General features: G+C 34.7%; 1 protein-coding gene across 1 annotated transcript; it reads right to left on the bottom strand.

Moving 5' to 3' along the window:
- Window positions 1–3,802: 3,802 nt before the first annotated feature.
- LOC131051173 (two-on-two hemoglobin-3) lies at window positions 3,803–17,789 on the bottom strand. Its single transcript, XM_057985563.2, has 4 exons — window positions 17,279–17,789; window positions 10,583–10,713; window positions 4,197–4,341; window positions 3,803–4,086 (listed from the first exon to the last, which is right to left on the bottom strand). Exons 1-4 carry the CDS (start codon window positions 17,413–17,415, stop codon window positions 4,002–4,004), a joined length of 498 nt encoding a protein of 165 aa, XP_057841546.2. The 5' UTR covers window positions 17,416–17,789; the 3' UTR covers window positions 3,803–4,001.
- Between the last annotated feature and the right edge of the window lie 1,286 nt (window positions 17,790–19,075).

Raw genomic sequence — 19,075 nt, 5'->3', positions numbered from 1 at the left:
TACCAGATTGTATGATGAGTTATCACCGGTTGTGATGCATTACCACCAACCGACACTGTGGCAGTAATTTGTGTCGTGTTAAGGAAGATTGTCTAGATTCACTGAACCTAGGAAATTGTGTAAGGTTTAGGAGCCGACATGAAATCTAATGTCTATAAAAAGACATTGTGATGAGTTATTTGATATGCAAGATATGAGTGATGTTATGAGTTGAAGTAGATGTGATTTGTTGAAGGAGTTGCAGAGTATGTCGGTGATGCAGTAATGTGTGAGCAGAACAAGATCTAAACAAGCAGAATGTGCTATTCTTAAATCATACCACCTGTTGTTTTTTAATCACTACAACAGTTAAATCCCCTAATCGAGTAAACTCTAACAAGCTTCATTGTAGAAATCCTCTAAAAAGGTGATTCATTAACTTGAATCTAAAGCCTCCACTAAGGTTACCTTTAACCAGGTATAGCTCCTAACAGGGCTTTGGGATCTTTAAAAAGATTTGCTCCTAACAAAGCATTTTGTAGACTTTAACCGGTTAGTTACCTATTCTGCAGATAGTTAACTTGTGAGTTTCATTTCACCGTGGTTTTTCCCAGTTGAGTTTTCCACGTATAAAAATTTGTGTTATGGTGAATGTTTTACTTGTGTTGAATGTTTTTATAACACTTTGGATTACATGCAAAGTCATTAGTAAACTGGTTAAATGTTTTTACCGGTTTGCAATTAAAGTGTTATTGTTTTTGCTATCATTGATTCAATGGACAGGCTGCAACAGCAGCTGCAAAGACAAAGAAGGCTTAGCATGCACGCTTAAGTGTGTTTTCATTTTTATTTTTTTGTTTCCAAAATAATTGAAGTGCAAACAAAAATCGAATTGGTATCTTTGAAAGAGCCAAAAGTTGGAAGTTGAAAAGTCTGTTCTAAAAATTCATTTATTATTGAGAATAAAAAATGGTGGAAAGTCCACAAAATAAGTAGCATGGGATAAGGCATGGATGTTGAACAAACAAAAAGATTCACAGGGATGTGGTGTTCTGTTCTTAAAAATGGAATATAACATCATGGGCAATTGATTCAAAAAAGTTCAAAAGCAAACTCTCAACAAGTTTTGTTTGATAAAAACTCTAAAGTTATTGAAGGAAACAAGCTATTACTTTAGGGAAAAAAATTGCAAGGGACTGGAGCTTTGTACCAACAAAACGAAGGACACAAAAAAAAAAAAATTATAAAAATAAAAAGTTGTCAAATTTGGGCAACACAAATATTTTGCTTAGGCTTTCAACATTCTTATGTTCCCTGGCAGAATTCTCATTTAAAGTGGTGGTTTTTTGCAGTACCTAATTTCAACGTTTGTATTTACCTAAAATTATATGTACGTGTGTTTCCTTACACTGGTTGACTCAAAATAGAGGTTCAAGGGTGGCAGTTATCCTTCCATCCCTGTTGTATGTTTTTAGTGCAATAACTTCTTGAGAGGATGTTGCTTGCAACCAAAATCTACTTCAGTAACATCTCTGAATCTCATGTTCAAACACCTTTCCTCAGTTATTCATATTGCGTTTCTTGGCAACTCGAGGTTCTGTTATTATATTGTTGAATTCTTTCTGCATATGGCCATTTTCACGAGTGTTCTCAATTTTGTACTTCATCATTTGCCATTTTTCTTCATCTAATGATTCCTCTATCTGACTCTCCTTAGCATCCATTGGTAAGTCTACTTCATAACCAGTATTTGTGTTTGCTTCAACATGAGTGTTATTTGACAGGGTTGTTCCAATCAAAAGCTTCCTAAAATTGAGTAAAGATGATATTTTCTATCAGTTGTTTAGCATGTCTTCGATTTGATATTTTATTGCTATGTCTTTAGGGCTTTTTTCAAATTCCTGTCTTTGTGGTATGAGGACTTGTAATTGATTTGCTAAATAAAAAGTTTGCATCCTCTTCAACATTGAAGTTTCAAGCACTTTCTTTGATTGTCGCATCAATTCTTGTGTTCCTTTCACTTTTAATTGGAAGCTGGTTAAGGAAGAGAAGAAAGCATGGATATTGCAATTTGCAAATCCTTTAGGCATATCCTTGTTTGTAAGTGTAGTTGCTTTGTTTGACTGTATTATTGTGATGACTGCCACTAGCTCCATCTTGGTAAGCGTTTCTACGTCCATTTTGCCTTCTTAGACTAATTTAACACTATCCTCAAGTCTATTTGGAGAAGGATATAAGAAAACGGATCTACATATTAGTGTTTTATTGGCCAATCAAATATGTCTCGGCACTTTTCCATAATAACAATGTCAACGACGAGCACATTTTGCCTTTGTAGACTAATTTAACACTATTCTCAAGTTTATTTGAAGAAGGATGTAAGATAATGGATATGTATTAGTGTATTCCTTTTCCATAATAGCAATGTCAATGATGAGCACTTCTGCAGCATAAACATTAATAGAGACAACAATGCCAACAATTTGGAAAGATGATGCCCAGACACTTCAATTGTCTTTTTAATAGAATCCGCTTAAATTCTTGGCATTTTTGCCTTCTATCACTCATGTTTATTTCATGTTCTGCTATAGTCAGAAAAGGTAATGCTATGTCTCCTATAAGAATTTTACTAAACAATGGAGGACAAGGAACCAAAACCTCCCAAGACTGTCACAGGAGGAAGTCACTTGCAGAACAGATAATATTTTCAACACCTCCGTCACAGGGACTTTTTTCACATGAACATCTTACTATTATTAAAACAAACTCAGTTTGCATCATAAACTCCACTTAAAGAGACTCCTCGCAAATTCCTTTCTTCATTAGGCTTTGCAAATTTATCTGCTTAAGTTTGATTAATGTAGCTGTTACGCATTGTTGCAGCTTGCATAAGAAAAAGGAACAGATGAATAAAGAGCCATGGAACAAAAAAGAGGTGAAGTTCAACAAGTTAAAAGATCATGTTACCGATAAGTTAGAAAAATGAAATAGAAAATCCTCTATGGATGGATACCACGCCCAATTTGATTGACATGTTTAGTATAGTCATGCACTATAAACAATAAAATAGTTTGCTTCTGTATTTGGTGTTGAAGATTCTCTTAAGCGATTTTTAACTTTTAATTTAAACAGAACAATAAGATTTGGTATCATGCTCAACATTGGCCATATATATAGATATATTTAAATAGTCAGGATCTAAATGAGATGTTTTAATGGTGTTTTCTTTCTATCCTGGATTGATCATTGTAATTGTGTCAGGGTTACACCACCTGCAGTCTTAAAATGATCCAGCCAAACTCCAAGAGAAGTTGGTGTTCCAAGTTTGTAAAGGTGTAAACAGACATTATACGAAATTAAGAAAACAATACATACAATACTACTCTTAAATACTCACCTGTACATCAAAGATGATGTCTTGAACAAAAATAATGATCTTTACTAAAACATGCCCTAAGATCATCAACACTGAACCCATCAAAGCCAGACATTTAATGGATTATGCTAACAGAAGCAATTCTTACCACCAGAAGACAGGTTGATCAATAGAGTGGAAAAAAACCTAGTTAACCAACAATAAAAGAGGAATTTGTTTTCCTACAGCGAAAAAAAAAACAACAAAAAGACTTCGAAAGTTTTTTCACTATGGAGGTTTTTCGCTAGTAAGCCATCAACCATCAACACAATGAACCCAAATAGTCAAACATCACAGCAATTCTAAATTGATTAGTGTGAATGAGAAGATTGCAAAGCTTAAAATATTTAATAGGAAGCATCCCCATTTTTGTTTTCAGATTTCCTTACATGTAAAGTTAGCATGCAATGAGATCTCAAAATATATGATTATCATGATATTAGAAACGTATATTCAGGCCTTGCAATTACATAATCACTTTGGTTATCATGCTTAGATATATTTCCAATTTATGGACAATCCTGCATTACTTAATTTAATCTTCAGCATTAACTATATTAATATCAAGTTCACTTTTCATTGAGGGTAATTCCATGTGGAATTCAGTTCATTGTTTATGCTGCGGATTGTGAGCACATCTTTGCTGTTCATTCATCATTTGATTTCCCGCAACAAGAAAAAAGGCAGTGTGCCTGTAACAAGCGACAACAATTACAACATTCACAAAGTGAAACACAACTTTAAGCCTTACAGATTTTCTTGTGAAAGCCTACCTAACTTGTAAATGACAAGAATTCAGTACCTGAAAAAATTCTGCATACAAGTCTTTGAATCAGCATCAATTTTGGGAACACTGTCTAATGCATTTTGCATGTGCTGAAGCCATCTCTCTGCTGCTTCTCTTGTGACAGGGAATGGTCTATGGCGTCCTATAAGAGCTGGATGACCTGAAGGAAAAAAGGCATTGATATAGTCAAGTCAAAACAGCCAGTCAAGGTAATCCATCCACTGTAACAGTTTCTTTTAAAAATATATAAATCCATTGTCAAGTTGCATTGGAAACTGAAAGATTGATTCACAACAAGAGCATTTAAGTTCAATTCCTAGTAATTCCAAAACAACCTGAACTTAGAATGCATCATTAGGAGTACACGTCATATGAAAGACACAATGAATAAATTCACAAGAAGAGAATTGAAGTCTGAACCTACTAATACCAAGACAACCTGAACATAAACTGCATTTGCAATGCTAGATGTATAGCATGTATGAAGGATTTGATGATTAAAGCAAGCATAAATTGATTTCATGTCCTCTCAGAAAATTATATTACAAGCCTACTTTAAGTAGTCAAATCTCACTCCATGAAATATTACCATTTATGACTTTGAAAGCTAGGTTATATGAAATCTTCTGAGCCACATCCTGATCCAAAAATTGTTAATATTTCAACCATCATGTCCATATTTGGCCATATAATGGAAAAACTTAAATTATTTGAAATTGCAAAATCAAATGATTAGTTTACTCTTTGGTTGGAGACGAAGTTTCACATTGCCATAACATATTAGAAGTACAGTTTGTATGAACAAATCAATAAATAGATTCACAACAAGAGAATTGAAGTCAGGACCTACTATACTAAGACAATGTAGTAACCCTTACGGGTTATCCAACCTCCAACTTGCAAATGTTTGTGTTTTTGAATGATTTGGTTTTTGATTTGCAATTTAGTGTACTCAGAATTATTCATCAGCAATGCACAAGTTCAGAAATGTCTTCAATCTCTATTGATATGGTGGTTACAGCAGCTAGGACCATTAATATAGTCTCCTAGCCCCTCATGGTTATTACAATTCTTCCATAGCAACACTACAAGATTTTATTAGCATAAAATCTACTAATTTCTGAATAAGGTTAGGACTGATTGCAATGACAGTGAGTCTCAGATTTTGATATCAGACCTTAACATTCCTGTAGCTTGCATTGATGACCCAACAAGGCATTTATGCACACGCCAATACATGTAAGGAACATTTCTATGCATCATAGATTATGACAGCCATCTACTGGATACCCCTTTGTTGCTAAGACTCGCAGAGGCAACCTGAATATTACACAGAAATATAAATTGGGACTGTAACAAAAATAAGAGATGCGTTTTTTTCTGAACATACAATGACTGGGATCCCTACGTAGCAACCTCAAATAACAACAGAAAGTCTTAGACTCATTACTAAACAGTTTTCTGCAAATTAAACATGTACTTCACAGGCAACAAATGTATATTTAAGGGCAGACCTGGAATATCAATCGACCCCAATCTGAAGGTGATGAAGGCGGCTACAGGGGTTTGCAGAATGTAGAAGAAGCAGCCAAAGACTCCTTATTCAATCTTCATCATAAATCTGAACAAACATCTCCAATTTGGTCTCCACAAAGACCACAAAATTGGCAAGGTACTGTAGCGTTTACTGTAGCATCTTCCAAAATAAATAATGACAATGCATTGGTAAAGACTCCTCCAATCTGATCTTTCAACTTGCAGATGAAATTCATTAATCAGCTCAACATTCCATGGATTCTTCTTCAATTTGTGCATTAATAGTGACCCTGAATGAAGTCACTCCCAATGGCAAATATCAGTGATTATTTCAGCACCTCAGATGCCCTAACTTCGAAGAATTTACGCTCTCCAAAGTGCAAAGGTTGAAACCCTGGTTTCTCCTTCTCTCAAACTTCTCAAGGATCAAAATGCATAATTCACCCTGAGGTTCGAGTTCTTCAAGACAATATATATATTTCCCTCACAAGTTCGATTTCTCCTTTGCTCATTAAATGATATTAAATGATAATAAAATTAGATGCACTTTATCATTTAATAATTACCTTGATTTGAGAGTCTAATTAATTAATTCCAATGGCCCCAACTTATGATACCTCGACCCTCACTTAAGTTATAATATAAAGTTTATATTATAACTTAATAATATAAGCTCAGAACCATTAATGTTTATTTAAACTAAATAAACATTAATATTTCCATTATTACTCATCCTTTTTGAATGTTCGTCTGAACTGATGTTTATTTAAACTAAATAAACATTAATATTTCCATTATTACTCATCCTTTTTGAATGTTCGTCTGAACTGGGAGCTGACATGATGAAGCTGCATACGACCATACCCCTTTACTAAAAATAGCAGGGGTCCATCTCTAACATCTCTGACTTACTATAAATAGTAAGTAATGCATACGAAGTCCAAATGAAGCCGAACGAAAGCCAAACCTACAAACCTCTAACCACTGAAGAAGTTGCATCCCTCAAAGGACCCTCTATTCAATCTTATTAGCCTACGAGGGTCAGTAATAGGCTAATCCCATTGAATATCTGATGTCAACAAAAAGGGGCCATCACAGACAACCACAACATAGATTGCACTAGCATATTAGGGGTATAGCATACATGAAGGATTTGATGGCCTCCCAGACAATCATATCACAAGCCTAGTTTCAGGAATCAGATCACACTCCATGAAATTATCATTTATTACTTTGAAGGCGGGTTATTTGATATTTGTTAATATTTCACCCATCATGTCCGTGTTTGGCCATTTAATGGAAAAACTTTAATTATTTGAAATTGCAAAATCAAAAGATTACCATTTGATTGGAGAGCAAGTTCTTGCACCTATGGTCAGAAAGATTATTGTGACAGTGAGCTATCCAGCAGGGCTAATTGTCATGAATCACAATTAAGGTAAATCTTACAAGTTAACAACTTTACGTTGCTATTGTAGACACCTAATGGTCACCTTTACATGTTAACTAATCTCAATCTCTCCCGCTCTGATTAAATAAATAAATTATTTAATTAGTTAGGCTCTTTTAGTTATCACCAGCTAATTATTTAACTGGTATATTTGTAGCATTAGTTAATTAATTAATTAACTGAACTAATGTCCTGATGTTAGTTAATTAAATAATCACTCATGTAGAGATACATGAAATTTTATAGGGCCTTCATTTTTTTTAGAAATGTGAAATGATCTCTTATATATTTACATCCAAAATCAACATCACCTTTTCTTCTAATTAAAAATTCATTTTCTAACTAGGGGAGAGAGGCCAGCAGTCATGTGGGCTAACTTTGTGAGCATGTAGAGGCTACATGAAAATTTTGTAGGACCTTCATATTTTTTAGAAATGTGAAATGATCTCTTATCTATCTACAGCTAAGGTTTGGAGATGTGACTCATCACACTACTTGCCACATCAGCATGTCTAGTGAGAAGTGCGCTTAAAATAAATTTTTAAAGATTCAACCAAAACTTAATCATGAAATCCCTAGCAGTTGAGCAAAAAAATCATTGTTATTATAATTTATAACAACAATATCATATTTTTATTTAAATATAGTTTATATGCAACCTAAATGATCTCATAAACATTAATCTTGTTATCAACATTTATATCCAAGTTTCCAACACAAATAACCCAATAGTTGAACACAAAAAATATTATTTATTATTATAAATAGCAGCACATTATTATTTAAAATACAACATATATTCGACTTTAAAATCATCATTAATTTTTTTGACAATCCCTCACATTTCATGATAAAATATGAGGTATTAAATGTACTCACCATTTATATTTGTGAGAGGACAAATATTTAATATTAAGAACCTCCAATCGATATACAATGCTACCCCAATAGTTGTACACATAAGAATAGTATTTTTCTACATAACAACAATACTGGATTAGACAAGCACCTTATTTTATAAATGACACTTATATTGGACAGTTATGATATTTTATATCAAGCAAAAAAACACTTATTCTCTTGTTAATGAATGTATTTATGTTTTTTTTATACGACATTTATAATATGTTCATATAAGGGTCCATCTTGACCAACTTTTAGTCATTTGTTGGTTTACATAAAGATTAGTTATTAACAACACATAGTATAATCACAAGTACTATACCAACAATAGGACCCTATCTCCTAACACCTATTTTAATAAAGATTTTTAAATTCATTTTATCAAATCCTAGCCATTACTTTGCTTAACTTAATACTGGCTATCCATTTCTCAATCCAAAATAAAAGCAAGTTTAAATCTTCATCATCCACTACCCCAAGGAAATTTACACCATCCATTTCACACATGTCTGAGATCTCTTATTTGGCATAATTGCACATCCACATGCAAGGACACATGCAGGGTCAATCACACATCCACGTTTTATTCTCACACGTGTGATCAATCACTTGTCATAATCACGCATCCCCATGATTCTTCTGACACATGTGAAAAGTTCTAATCTCCACCCTTCATTCAAAGCACGATAATCTCAGCTCTCCATTTCTCTCAATTCATGTCATATCCATTTGCACCTCTCTCAAATTACCACTTGTAAGCTTCTCATTCCCCATGCAAGCCAGTCAAATCTCCATCATGCAATCCAAGATAAAATCATAGTTTTCATCTCAAACTTAATTTAGGCCATCCTCAAGCATTTCATATGAAAAAAATTTGCAAGTATATACTATTGTATCGAGGACTCCCCAACAGCAATCTAGCACATGACTACAACATCGACACACATCACTTGAAGCAATCTCGAAGTCATGGAAAGTTATAATCTTCTTTTAAGCTACATTATTTTGATTACATTTCATTCATGCTATAGAATACTAATTGTAAACAAATTATGTTGTGGAATTGTTACTGGGCAAAAATCAGATATACCCAAATTAGGGGACATTACACTTAGCTTCCCAAAAAAGCAAATAACAGAAATCGTGAACCCAGTGATACAGGAATTTCATCACATAACAGGAATCCTGAAGAAAATCGAAATCATGAAGGGGCAAAAAGGAACCGCCAAAGACCTCTGGTTATTAAATTGCAGCACCTCATTCACAAGTTCAGGGCTCACAGGGCTAGAGGCCATCTGCCAAATTATCATTGGAGGAAACAAGATCTTGACAAGTTACTGAGCTCAAGCTATTGATAAGGCTTCCTATTTGTACTAGTCTAGTTTTATTAATGCCACCACAAGTATTTTGTTTTTGACTATGTTCCACGAGGACACGTCCCCTGCATTTTTTTTTGCCTCGTACCCATACCGGGTACGGGAATTTGCCGTTTCCTAGGAGTCCCCTTTTTGGCAATTTCATTGGGGACGTTTCGGGGACAGCTGTTGGGAAACAGGGGACGGTAGGGGACGGCCAGCTGTCCCTACCCTAAGGCCCAAAAAATTTTGAAGTCCAAAATAGAAAAAAAAACCCTTTTTAATTTATAAAAGAGGTTTGGCTGGCCCCACCAAGACCCCAAATAAATATTAAAATATAACAAACCCTAATCTAATGCATAAAACAAACAAAAGGAAAAAAAAGACACTCATTTTGACATTAATGCAATGTATTAATGTCTATGATGAATGCTTTACCATTGTTATGATATCCATATTTAAAATTTCTCTATATTTGTAAAAAAACCCTATTTTTTTAACAGCCGTCCCCTACCGTCCCCCCAAAAATGACCCAAAAATACCCTTGTACCGGAAACACGTCCCAGCATCCCCTGCCATCCCCATCCCAAAAACTCCATGGAACATAGGTTTTTGGACTCTGACAATTATATCAGCCAATTTTGTAACCTGCTATGGTTAACCCATGATGATGCATCTTAGATTCCTATGCTTTTAAGAATGCTACAAGGCATAGTTATGCTTGTCTTGGTTCAGAAATCTGGGAGTTCCGTCAGAGCTTTATGTTAAGTTTGAATAACTCGTCGGTGTATTGATAAAATCTTCTGCCATTTTTGTACTACTTTAATTTGTTTTCTTACATAAATATCTAGTCTCTTTTGTTTTACCAGAAACCAGAAAAGAATAGAGTTGTAACAACCTTCTGTCCTGGATGAGAGAACATTTAGAACAAAAGTTAAAACATAATCAAAACTTCATGGGTTACAATTGTCTTCAAATTTCTTGTTGAAGCAATAATTGTAGCATGTTCACATTCACTACAAGTTTTCCAATGTATTTTTTTCATGAAATAGTGAACAGATAAATAAACAAGAATCAAGTCATATTATAGAAAAAGATAAATTTAAAAAGAAATTAATAATAAAAGAAAATAAGCAAATCAAACTTCATAGAAATACCTTTCCGTTGAGAAAAAAGTGGTGGACCTCCCATTCTCTGGATAAAGAATTCATATTGGTTTTGAATAGCATCTTCTTTGTTCGAGTTTGCAAAAATAGATCGAAACCATTCTTGATCATCAGCATAGACCCTGTTCTAGGGAATAATTCAGATTATCCATCAAAGAAAATATGCAAAACATAAAATTGCTGTCCGCTATCCAGAGTATTTGTTTCCTAGATAGCAAAAAACAAACCCAAGACACAATATGCACTTTTGTGTTGATATGAAAAGTAATAGGATTGCATATCACATAACAGGGCACTGTTCTCGAAAATAATACATCAGTAGCTTCATTTTTAAAATGATGCATGAAAAACTCAATAATCGGAAGATTGTTCAAGCAAGCACAAGCAACAAGAAGTCCGCCCTAAATGGGAATCTTCCCACCATTACAAGTTTAATGAATTGCCAACTAGAATAGAATCATATAACTAAGCAAAAACTGTTCGCAAGTCATCTAACAATGGTTTGCTTTGCATGTAAGCAATGGTACAAAATGAACGGAGTTTGCACCTGAGGTCTACCATGGAGAGCCTACCACCCTGATATCATCATGACACATAGTGGGTTCCGTTTCTCATTTGCTTGCTTCCACATAGAATTAGGAAAAGGGTCTTAGACCTAGGTTACCGGGTTTGCCCCTGGGCTGCCCTAGTACGGGTCTGGGTTCGACCGGGTCCATGGTATGGGTCCAGTTCGACCTGGGTTCGACCAAGGTTCGAAAAACCCAGAGTGGGTCAAACCCAATCAAACCCGGGCGGACCCAGTCGAACCCGGGCAACCCGTAAAGTCAAAAAACAAAGCAATTTTTTTTTTTTTTCAATTCTGCCTTGTAAAAAGTGAAAGTTATAACCTAAAATTGACTTCTAAAACATTTTATTGACTCATTTCACCTCATTTGTGTTGCAAACAAAATTTTTATGAGAGCAGGTTGAAGAAAGGGTGAACAAAATTTGGCTTCCAAGATCAAAGAGGAGGAGTTGAAGACTGATTTTAAAAGCTTCAACAAGTGTTGCAGCATCATTTCCATACATTTTCAAGCTTCCATTGGCTGCAAGAGGTAGGTTTTTAAACATTTTTTCCAACTATTTTTGTTTCACAAATTGTCAAACATGAAACTTGAATTTTTTTTCATTATTTAGTTTTTGTTTGTGAACATGTTTATTTTATTTCTTGCCATAGGAACTAGAATGGCATCTACATCATCCTCCATTGGCAATGAACAAATAATTGCAAAACAAAGAAATGATCCAAATTCTCCCTTATGGAAATATGTGGACATTATAAAACAACTTCCGGGAGGTGGGGGATTCCATTGGAAATGCCATGGATGTGATATTGAACGTAATAGTTCATATTATCGGGTGGTAGGCCATTTGTGTGGAATAAAAGGAAGAGGCATCAAAAAATGCCCTGGAAAAAATGGTAAACCTATACCAGATGAGGCAGTGATGAAATATATTAGGGAGCATGAGGCGGCAGAAGAGAGGGAAGCCCGTAGATTGAACCAAACCGCATCAAAGAAAACAAAGGGAATGCAAGGCCCTTCTAATCCCAGTATTGTAGTAGAAGACCACCCCTTCTTTGCGACAAATGAACCTCAAAGTGAACCACCCTTGACACGTAAAAGAACAAAGGGGCCTTTAGAAACCGCATTCCAAAATGAGAGTAGAGACAATGCTGACCAAGATACAGTAAGGTGCATTTATGCAAATGGGTTGTCATTCAATGTTATTCGCTCCCCATATTGGAAGCAAATGATAAAAAATGTTAATGAGGCACCAAGAGGGTATAAGGGCCCCAGTTATGAGAAGGTACGTGGAACATTATTGGAGAAAAAGGTGAAGAGGGTTGAAGATGCATTGAAACCCATAAGGGATTCATGGGTTGAGACAGGTGTAACAATTGTTTCAGATGGGTGGAAAGATGCTAAAAACCGTCCCTTGATCAACGTCATAGCGGTGTCCCCTAAAGGGGCAATGTTTTTGAAAGCTATGGATTGTGAGGGCCAAATAAAAGATGGCCAATTTATTGCAGAAATTCTCATCTCTGCCATTGAGTCTGTGGGATCCCGCAATGTTGTCCAAGTCATAACGGACAATGCAAAAAATTGTAGAGCTGCTGGTTTGTTGGTTGAGCAACGCTATGATCACATCTTTTGGACACCTTGTGCGGTATATTCACTCAATCTTATGCTACAAAGGATTCGGCAAAAAATAAAATGGATCAGAGATGTGTATGCAGAGGCTGAGGACATCCAGATGTTCATCACAAACCACCACGTCTCAAGGGATTTTTAGAACCTATTCGAATTTGGAGCTATTGAAGGTAAGTGAAATAGTAATTTAATTTTACATTTTCTGATTTTTTTGAATTTTCAATGTTAATAATATCATTGTGTAAGCTATATTGTGTATTCTTCTTTAAAGGTTAGCTTTATTTTTTAATCATTTGGCATTAATTTGTGTTATAGGTTGCTGAGACCCGTTTTGCATCAAACACAATCGTCTTAAGACGACTTGTGAAAGTTAGAGTGGCACTATGCAATATGGTGATTAGCACCAATTGGACTGTATGGAAGCAAAGTAGCACTGAGAGGGCAGAAAAAGTTAGGGATAGAATATTGAATGAGAAATGGTGGGATCTTGTTACATATCTCCTAAGTATCACTAAGCCCATCATGAGCATGATTCGCTATACAGACATGGATAGGCCTTGCATAGGTGAGATTTATGATGGCATTGACTCAATGCTTGAAAAAATAAAGGTCACTATAAATGAAAAAGAGAATGATCCTCAAGAGAAATTCTTCAAAGAACTGGAAGTAATTATTGTAGAGAGGTGGAATAAGATGACCACTCCTTTGCACCTTCTTGCCTATGCCTTGACACCTAAGTACTATAGCAATCAGTTTCTTGATAAACCACGAAGGATTCCACCATGGAGAGATCTAGAAGTATCTGATGGGTACAAGGCAGCATTTCTTAGACTATATCCCGATGATGATTTGCGAGATGTTGTTACAAATGAGTTCATAGAATTCACAAATGGGAATGGTCTAAGTGTTGATGCACTTCGTCATAGATCCAAGAAGGATGCTCATAGCTGGTGGTACTTCCATGGCACATGCTTCCAACACCTACAACCCCTCGCTATAAAAGTTTTATCGCAAGTAAGTTTAATTAATTAAAATTTTAAATTTACAAGTTTTAGTTTATTTATAGTTTAGTTTGTCTTCATAGGTTGCTAGTAATTTTGTTTTTATTAATGTATAACTTTAATTGTTTATTTTGTCTTCATAGGTTGCTAGTTCATCTGCTTCAGAAAGAAATTGGAGCGCATACTCTTTCATCCACTCAGTAAAGCGCAATAGGCTGCTATCAAAAAGAGCAGAGAATTTAGTATATGTGCATTCCAACCTACGTCTTCTTTCACACAAACAACATGACTACACACAAGGGGAAACAAAGATGTGGGATATCGAGCTAGAGCATACTGATTTGGATGCTCCTGCTTCTGAACTTCTTGCATTGACACTTGATGACTCGGAAATTGAGCCAACTTATAGTGCAAGTGCAAGTGGCATTGGCTCATCTAATGTCAATGTCAATGAGGAGGAGGAGGAGGAGGAGGAGGAGGATGAATTAGATGATCCATTTGATGATTAAGCTTTAAGTTCATATTGTTGAAAGTTGAAATAATGATACTTGAATATTTTGTCATTTTGATATTAAACTTGATGTATATGATGCTATTATCAATTATGGTATGATCATGATGCTATGATTACAAGTTTATGTTTCTTTTGTTGTTTATATGATGCTATGTGACATGCAAATTTTAATTCATGCTTATAGGCTTCACAAATATCAAAATATATATATATATATATATATAAATAATTTACATGTTTTTGTACTAACGAACCCAAACGAACCCAAACCCCTTTTCAAAATTTTGCCGTACCGGCGTACCGGGTTCTTCGAACCCAAACCGGAACCCAAACCCAAACCAGTAACTTAGTCTTAGACTATGACTATGGGAACTAAATCATTGCAATTCGTACTTACTACCAGTGCATTTCTCAGAATTTTGTAATCCCAGCTACAATTCATCACTTAAATTATTATTTCAATTAGATGAGACTTTTTTGACTTTTGAGCATTGGTGCTTGTGGCTTTATGGTTCTATTAGGGAATCGGATGGTATAAGTAGAATAGGCCATTTTAACATGATTGTTGTAAAATTGTGAAATGGGACTGGAAGATCTTGCAGTGAATCAAAGCAGGTGAGCAGGAACCCAATTTTATTAAGGAGCTGCTAGATGGATAGATAAAAAAGAAAACAATGGCTCAATATTTTGTCTCACTATCAGATATGGCTGAATCATAAATACTTTTCTTGTTAAAGCACTCTATTAAAAGCATGGATCATGGAGAGATCATGATACAACAGGCCCTCAAGGGAATTAAGCGCACTTCTCAATGAAAGTGCTATCCCAGAATATCAGAGACCTAAGTATCGAAATAAACATAGATATTTTGTACCATGATCATATCTACTAACTTTTATTTGGTGCTATTAAGAGGAACCTGTATCTTTAGTGCCAATTTGAAAAAAATTATATTACCTTGTGGGGTTCTAAAGCATATATATAAGTCATAACATGAATAGGATGATGGCCATTGCCATCTTCTGAAATATGAAAAATTGATCTCAAATCCTTTCAATCACAGTCTTGAGGTTTTTCAACTGAATTTAAATCAATTGAAGGTTTTCATTTTAATTTTTTAATTTTAATTACAGTCTTCCTTATGGCAAGATGAAAGAACTAGCTCTTCAAAAAATCTCCTCTTGGTTTGCTCAACAAAATCATTGATTAATATATTTTAGAGTTCCTTTAATTCCAGTGTTACTTGTCTTTCTAGTGTACTTTGAGCACCACCTTCTCATTGATCTCAAATTCCCATGGTCGGTTCACTTGGAGCAATAGGAGGAAAGGAAATACTTATGTTACTGGAAAATCTTGACAGGTTTCTGATAGCAAAGGCAAATTAGTACCGTGTTCAAATAGTCCATCAGTATTCCTGGTGTATGTGAATTGGCAAGCCTTAGTTTATTCCCGAGCTTTGTCATGAGGTCACAATCCATGGGATATAAAATTTGAACAATATGTATCAGGTAAAATGAATAAGTTTCATTACTCCCACAAACCCAAAGGAGGTCCTGTCTATGTTGTGATATTCAGTTCAAAATCACCCATCTCACTGTCACAAATGGATCTCATTTAAGTTACAAAATATGTGGTAGATCCACTCAATTCCATTTCAGAATTGAGGATTGGTGGAATGAGTTTATAATACCTGAGCACCTTAAGGTTCATGGGCAATCTGCAACGAAGAAAATTAAAAATTAAAAAAAGGAACCCTTTTTTTGTTTTGTTTTACAGTTTTACTTGTTTTGTCTGCAGATGTAAAATGAGGTTCAGTAATTCCAAGCTGGGCTTTCTAATCGGATGATTGATGTAATTCCACAATGGGCTTTCTAATTGGATAGCTAATGTAATTCCAAGCTGAGCTTTCTAATTGGATGACTGGTGTAGTACATTACTAGCAACTTCCCAAGAATATCAGATCTTATTTTACCTCACAAATTCAAGCAGTTTCCAAGCGGTTGAGAGCTGAGGAAAGCAGAACTATATAAAAAGATAACCATGTAACCATTTGGAAACATCGTCTTCTGACAATTGAAGAGCTGCCTCCAGAAATGCCTGCAAGCGGGATCTTTTGCTGACTGCATATTGATCCACTTGGGTCTGAGTGATCAAGTATTGGAGCAGAATAATTGTGGTATGAGTAATTTGAAACAGATGTGAGAAGTGTCTAAATTTGTAGCGAGCCTGAGTTCCTGGAATTTGCTTTTCCAGATTTGTTCAGGAGTCCATTGTGACCTGCTGTCATTGCCTGCGTGGCTCAAACAGGACTGAGACCGCCCTTAGTGTTGAGGCAGAATCTCATTTGTTACTTAATTGAAATCTGAAGGTTTAATAACATTCTGTGTATCCTTCTCATTGAATTGTTTAAAAGCTTCTGTTGTGTAACTGTGTTTCTTTTATGCTTCAGGTGTCATACTGTATTCTGGTTTGCAGGAAAACGGTATTTTCTTAAGTCAATTTTTCGATGAATCAAGTCTTTAAAAACTCCACGTTAATGCAACCCAGACACTAAATTTCACAGATGGTAGATGCTACTATTTTTTTCAGTGTCTTCTTCGTTAAGATCCTGAGAACCTTGATACTCCCCAATCATAAATTCTAGTCCACATCCAAAAATGTAACCCCATCTTCTCCGATTACAGAGGAAAAACTTAAGGCTATAAAGGGTAACAAACATAAACAAAATTATAAATTCCTATTTCTGTCCACTGGATTCTCAGAACCTACGGTAACCTTATCTGATATATTCTACGGCCGGTATAAGGTAGCTGAAGTAAAATATCTAAGGTGCAGTAATTTCGAAATGGGTGTTCAAAATTTTAAACTCTGAATGCTGGAATACAGTCTTTTCCAATTGAACACCCAAGTCTGGCTGTAGCCATAAAAGAACAATCCAGCAAATATATATGGAACAAAAAATGGTTGTAAATGAGCTCACCTGTTATAAAAATTTGTTGATAGATCAACGAAAGTCTGATGTCCAAGCTTTTGGTATAAATTGGTATCATCTATGGCAAATGCATCTTCTCCAGCTACCCCGCTCCATTCCAAAGCTTTCTGCTGCAGCGACTGCATTCCCGCTAATTCCAATTCACTGTAGTACTCAAACAAATATTTTTGTGTCTTAGTCTGAAATGGTTTTTCAGATCACTTGCGCCAAGAACACTGATTATATGATATAATGATTGAATTTATTGTGAGAGGAGAGGGGAATGAAAATTGGCTTTTGCATTCCAGGATGGTGTCGATGGCTTTCATTGGACAGATTTTGTGGTTGGAAATTTTATGGAATACAAACAACTTTTAATGGCGTGCCCGACTCCCCCTCCTTTCACTTGACATTCTGTTAGTTAAAAAGTTGATTCTATGGCGATCGCTGATTCGTCATCTAGCTAGGGTTTATAAAGGATCGGTTCTTTCCCTGGAGCATAAACAATGGGCAGAGCTTAAACAGTGGGCGCCTTGTGGTTGTGGTTATTTATTTACTTCCAACTTTTTTGTCATAGAAACACAATCACAATTTTTTAATGGGTAAATGCTTTACAACTTATGTCATGTTCAGGTTAGGTAGTATAATTTTTTTAATCGAATAGTTGAAGAAGATTTTGTAATGGGGAAGTCTGATTTATTATTATTATTATTATTATTATTATTATTATTATTTAATATGGAGAGTAGTTTTAAGTTCCACTTTTTTATGTAAAAATCAAGGCTTCATGAGTCAAGGGTCCGAGGAGTATTCATTTTACCATTGTGAAATTTGTTCGTGCACAGTCTTGCACTTCCTTGATGGGCTTATTAAGAACCTTTCAACTTCACTAGGAAACCAAGGGTCCATTGACTTTTCTGTTTATTTTGAGAGAATATTTAAACTAATCTTTAAAGTTGAATTATTTTTTAAAATTTATACTTATATATGTGTAAACACAATTTTACATGTTTAAATATAGTTCATTCATTGATACATACTTTCCTATACAATTTATATTATTGCATTTTTAAATACATTCATTCCTTGACTATCTTATTTTGAATCAATCCAACAAGGTGTTCATAGATATGATTCCTAAAAAAAATTATTTTTTATTTTTTTTAAATTTAAACTTGGTGTACTCTTTTCTATTGTACTAGTCAATATGAGTTGAACAAACATATATTTATGCAAGTTATTGTGACATCCTTGTATTTAAAAGCATTCAATTACACTCATTTGATCATCCTCTACTATCCTAAATCATTCACATTAATAGAAAATTAGAAGAACATGCATCACAAATTCATTTTGATTCATACACTAACAAAAATAATATTCTACATATATTAAATTTTATTGTTAGGATACTTTGTACAATCATAATATTGTTCTTTTTTAAAATTGACTTCGAATAATGTGTCTTATATTCCTCAACCCTCTAAAGTAATTCTTGAATAGCACCAATCTTTTCATCAAAAAACACATCAAAGAATTTGTTGAAACATAAAGTAAGAGCTCACAAGTTGTAGGACCAAATCTATGTCTTACAAAATATATCTACATCCAAGTGGCAACCCAATAGTGTCCCATTGTTTTACATTGGCTATAGCTATTCCGGCTCCAAAATGTTATATTTCGTACATCGTGTTATATGGCATTCATGTGTTATTGACCGTCGATAACACTCTTTTACATTTTGGAGCATTGAAATTAGGTTTTTTTCAACATTCGTCATTTAAAGACCATGTAAATTGATGATTT

The sequence above is a fragment of the Cryptomeria japonica genome, chromosome 3 (assembly GCF_030272615.1).
Source record: "Cryptomeria japonica chromosome 3, Sugi_1.0, whole genome shotgun sequence".
NCBI lineage: Eukaryota > Viridiplantae > Streptophyta > Pinopsida > Cupressales > Cupressaceae > Cryptomeria > Cryptomeria japonica.
Note: the sequence above shows the minus strand (reverse complement) of the source record. Positions and strands in the feature narration are given on the sequence as shown.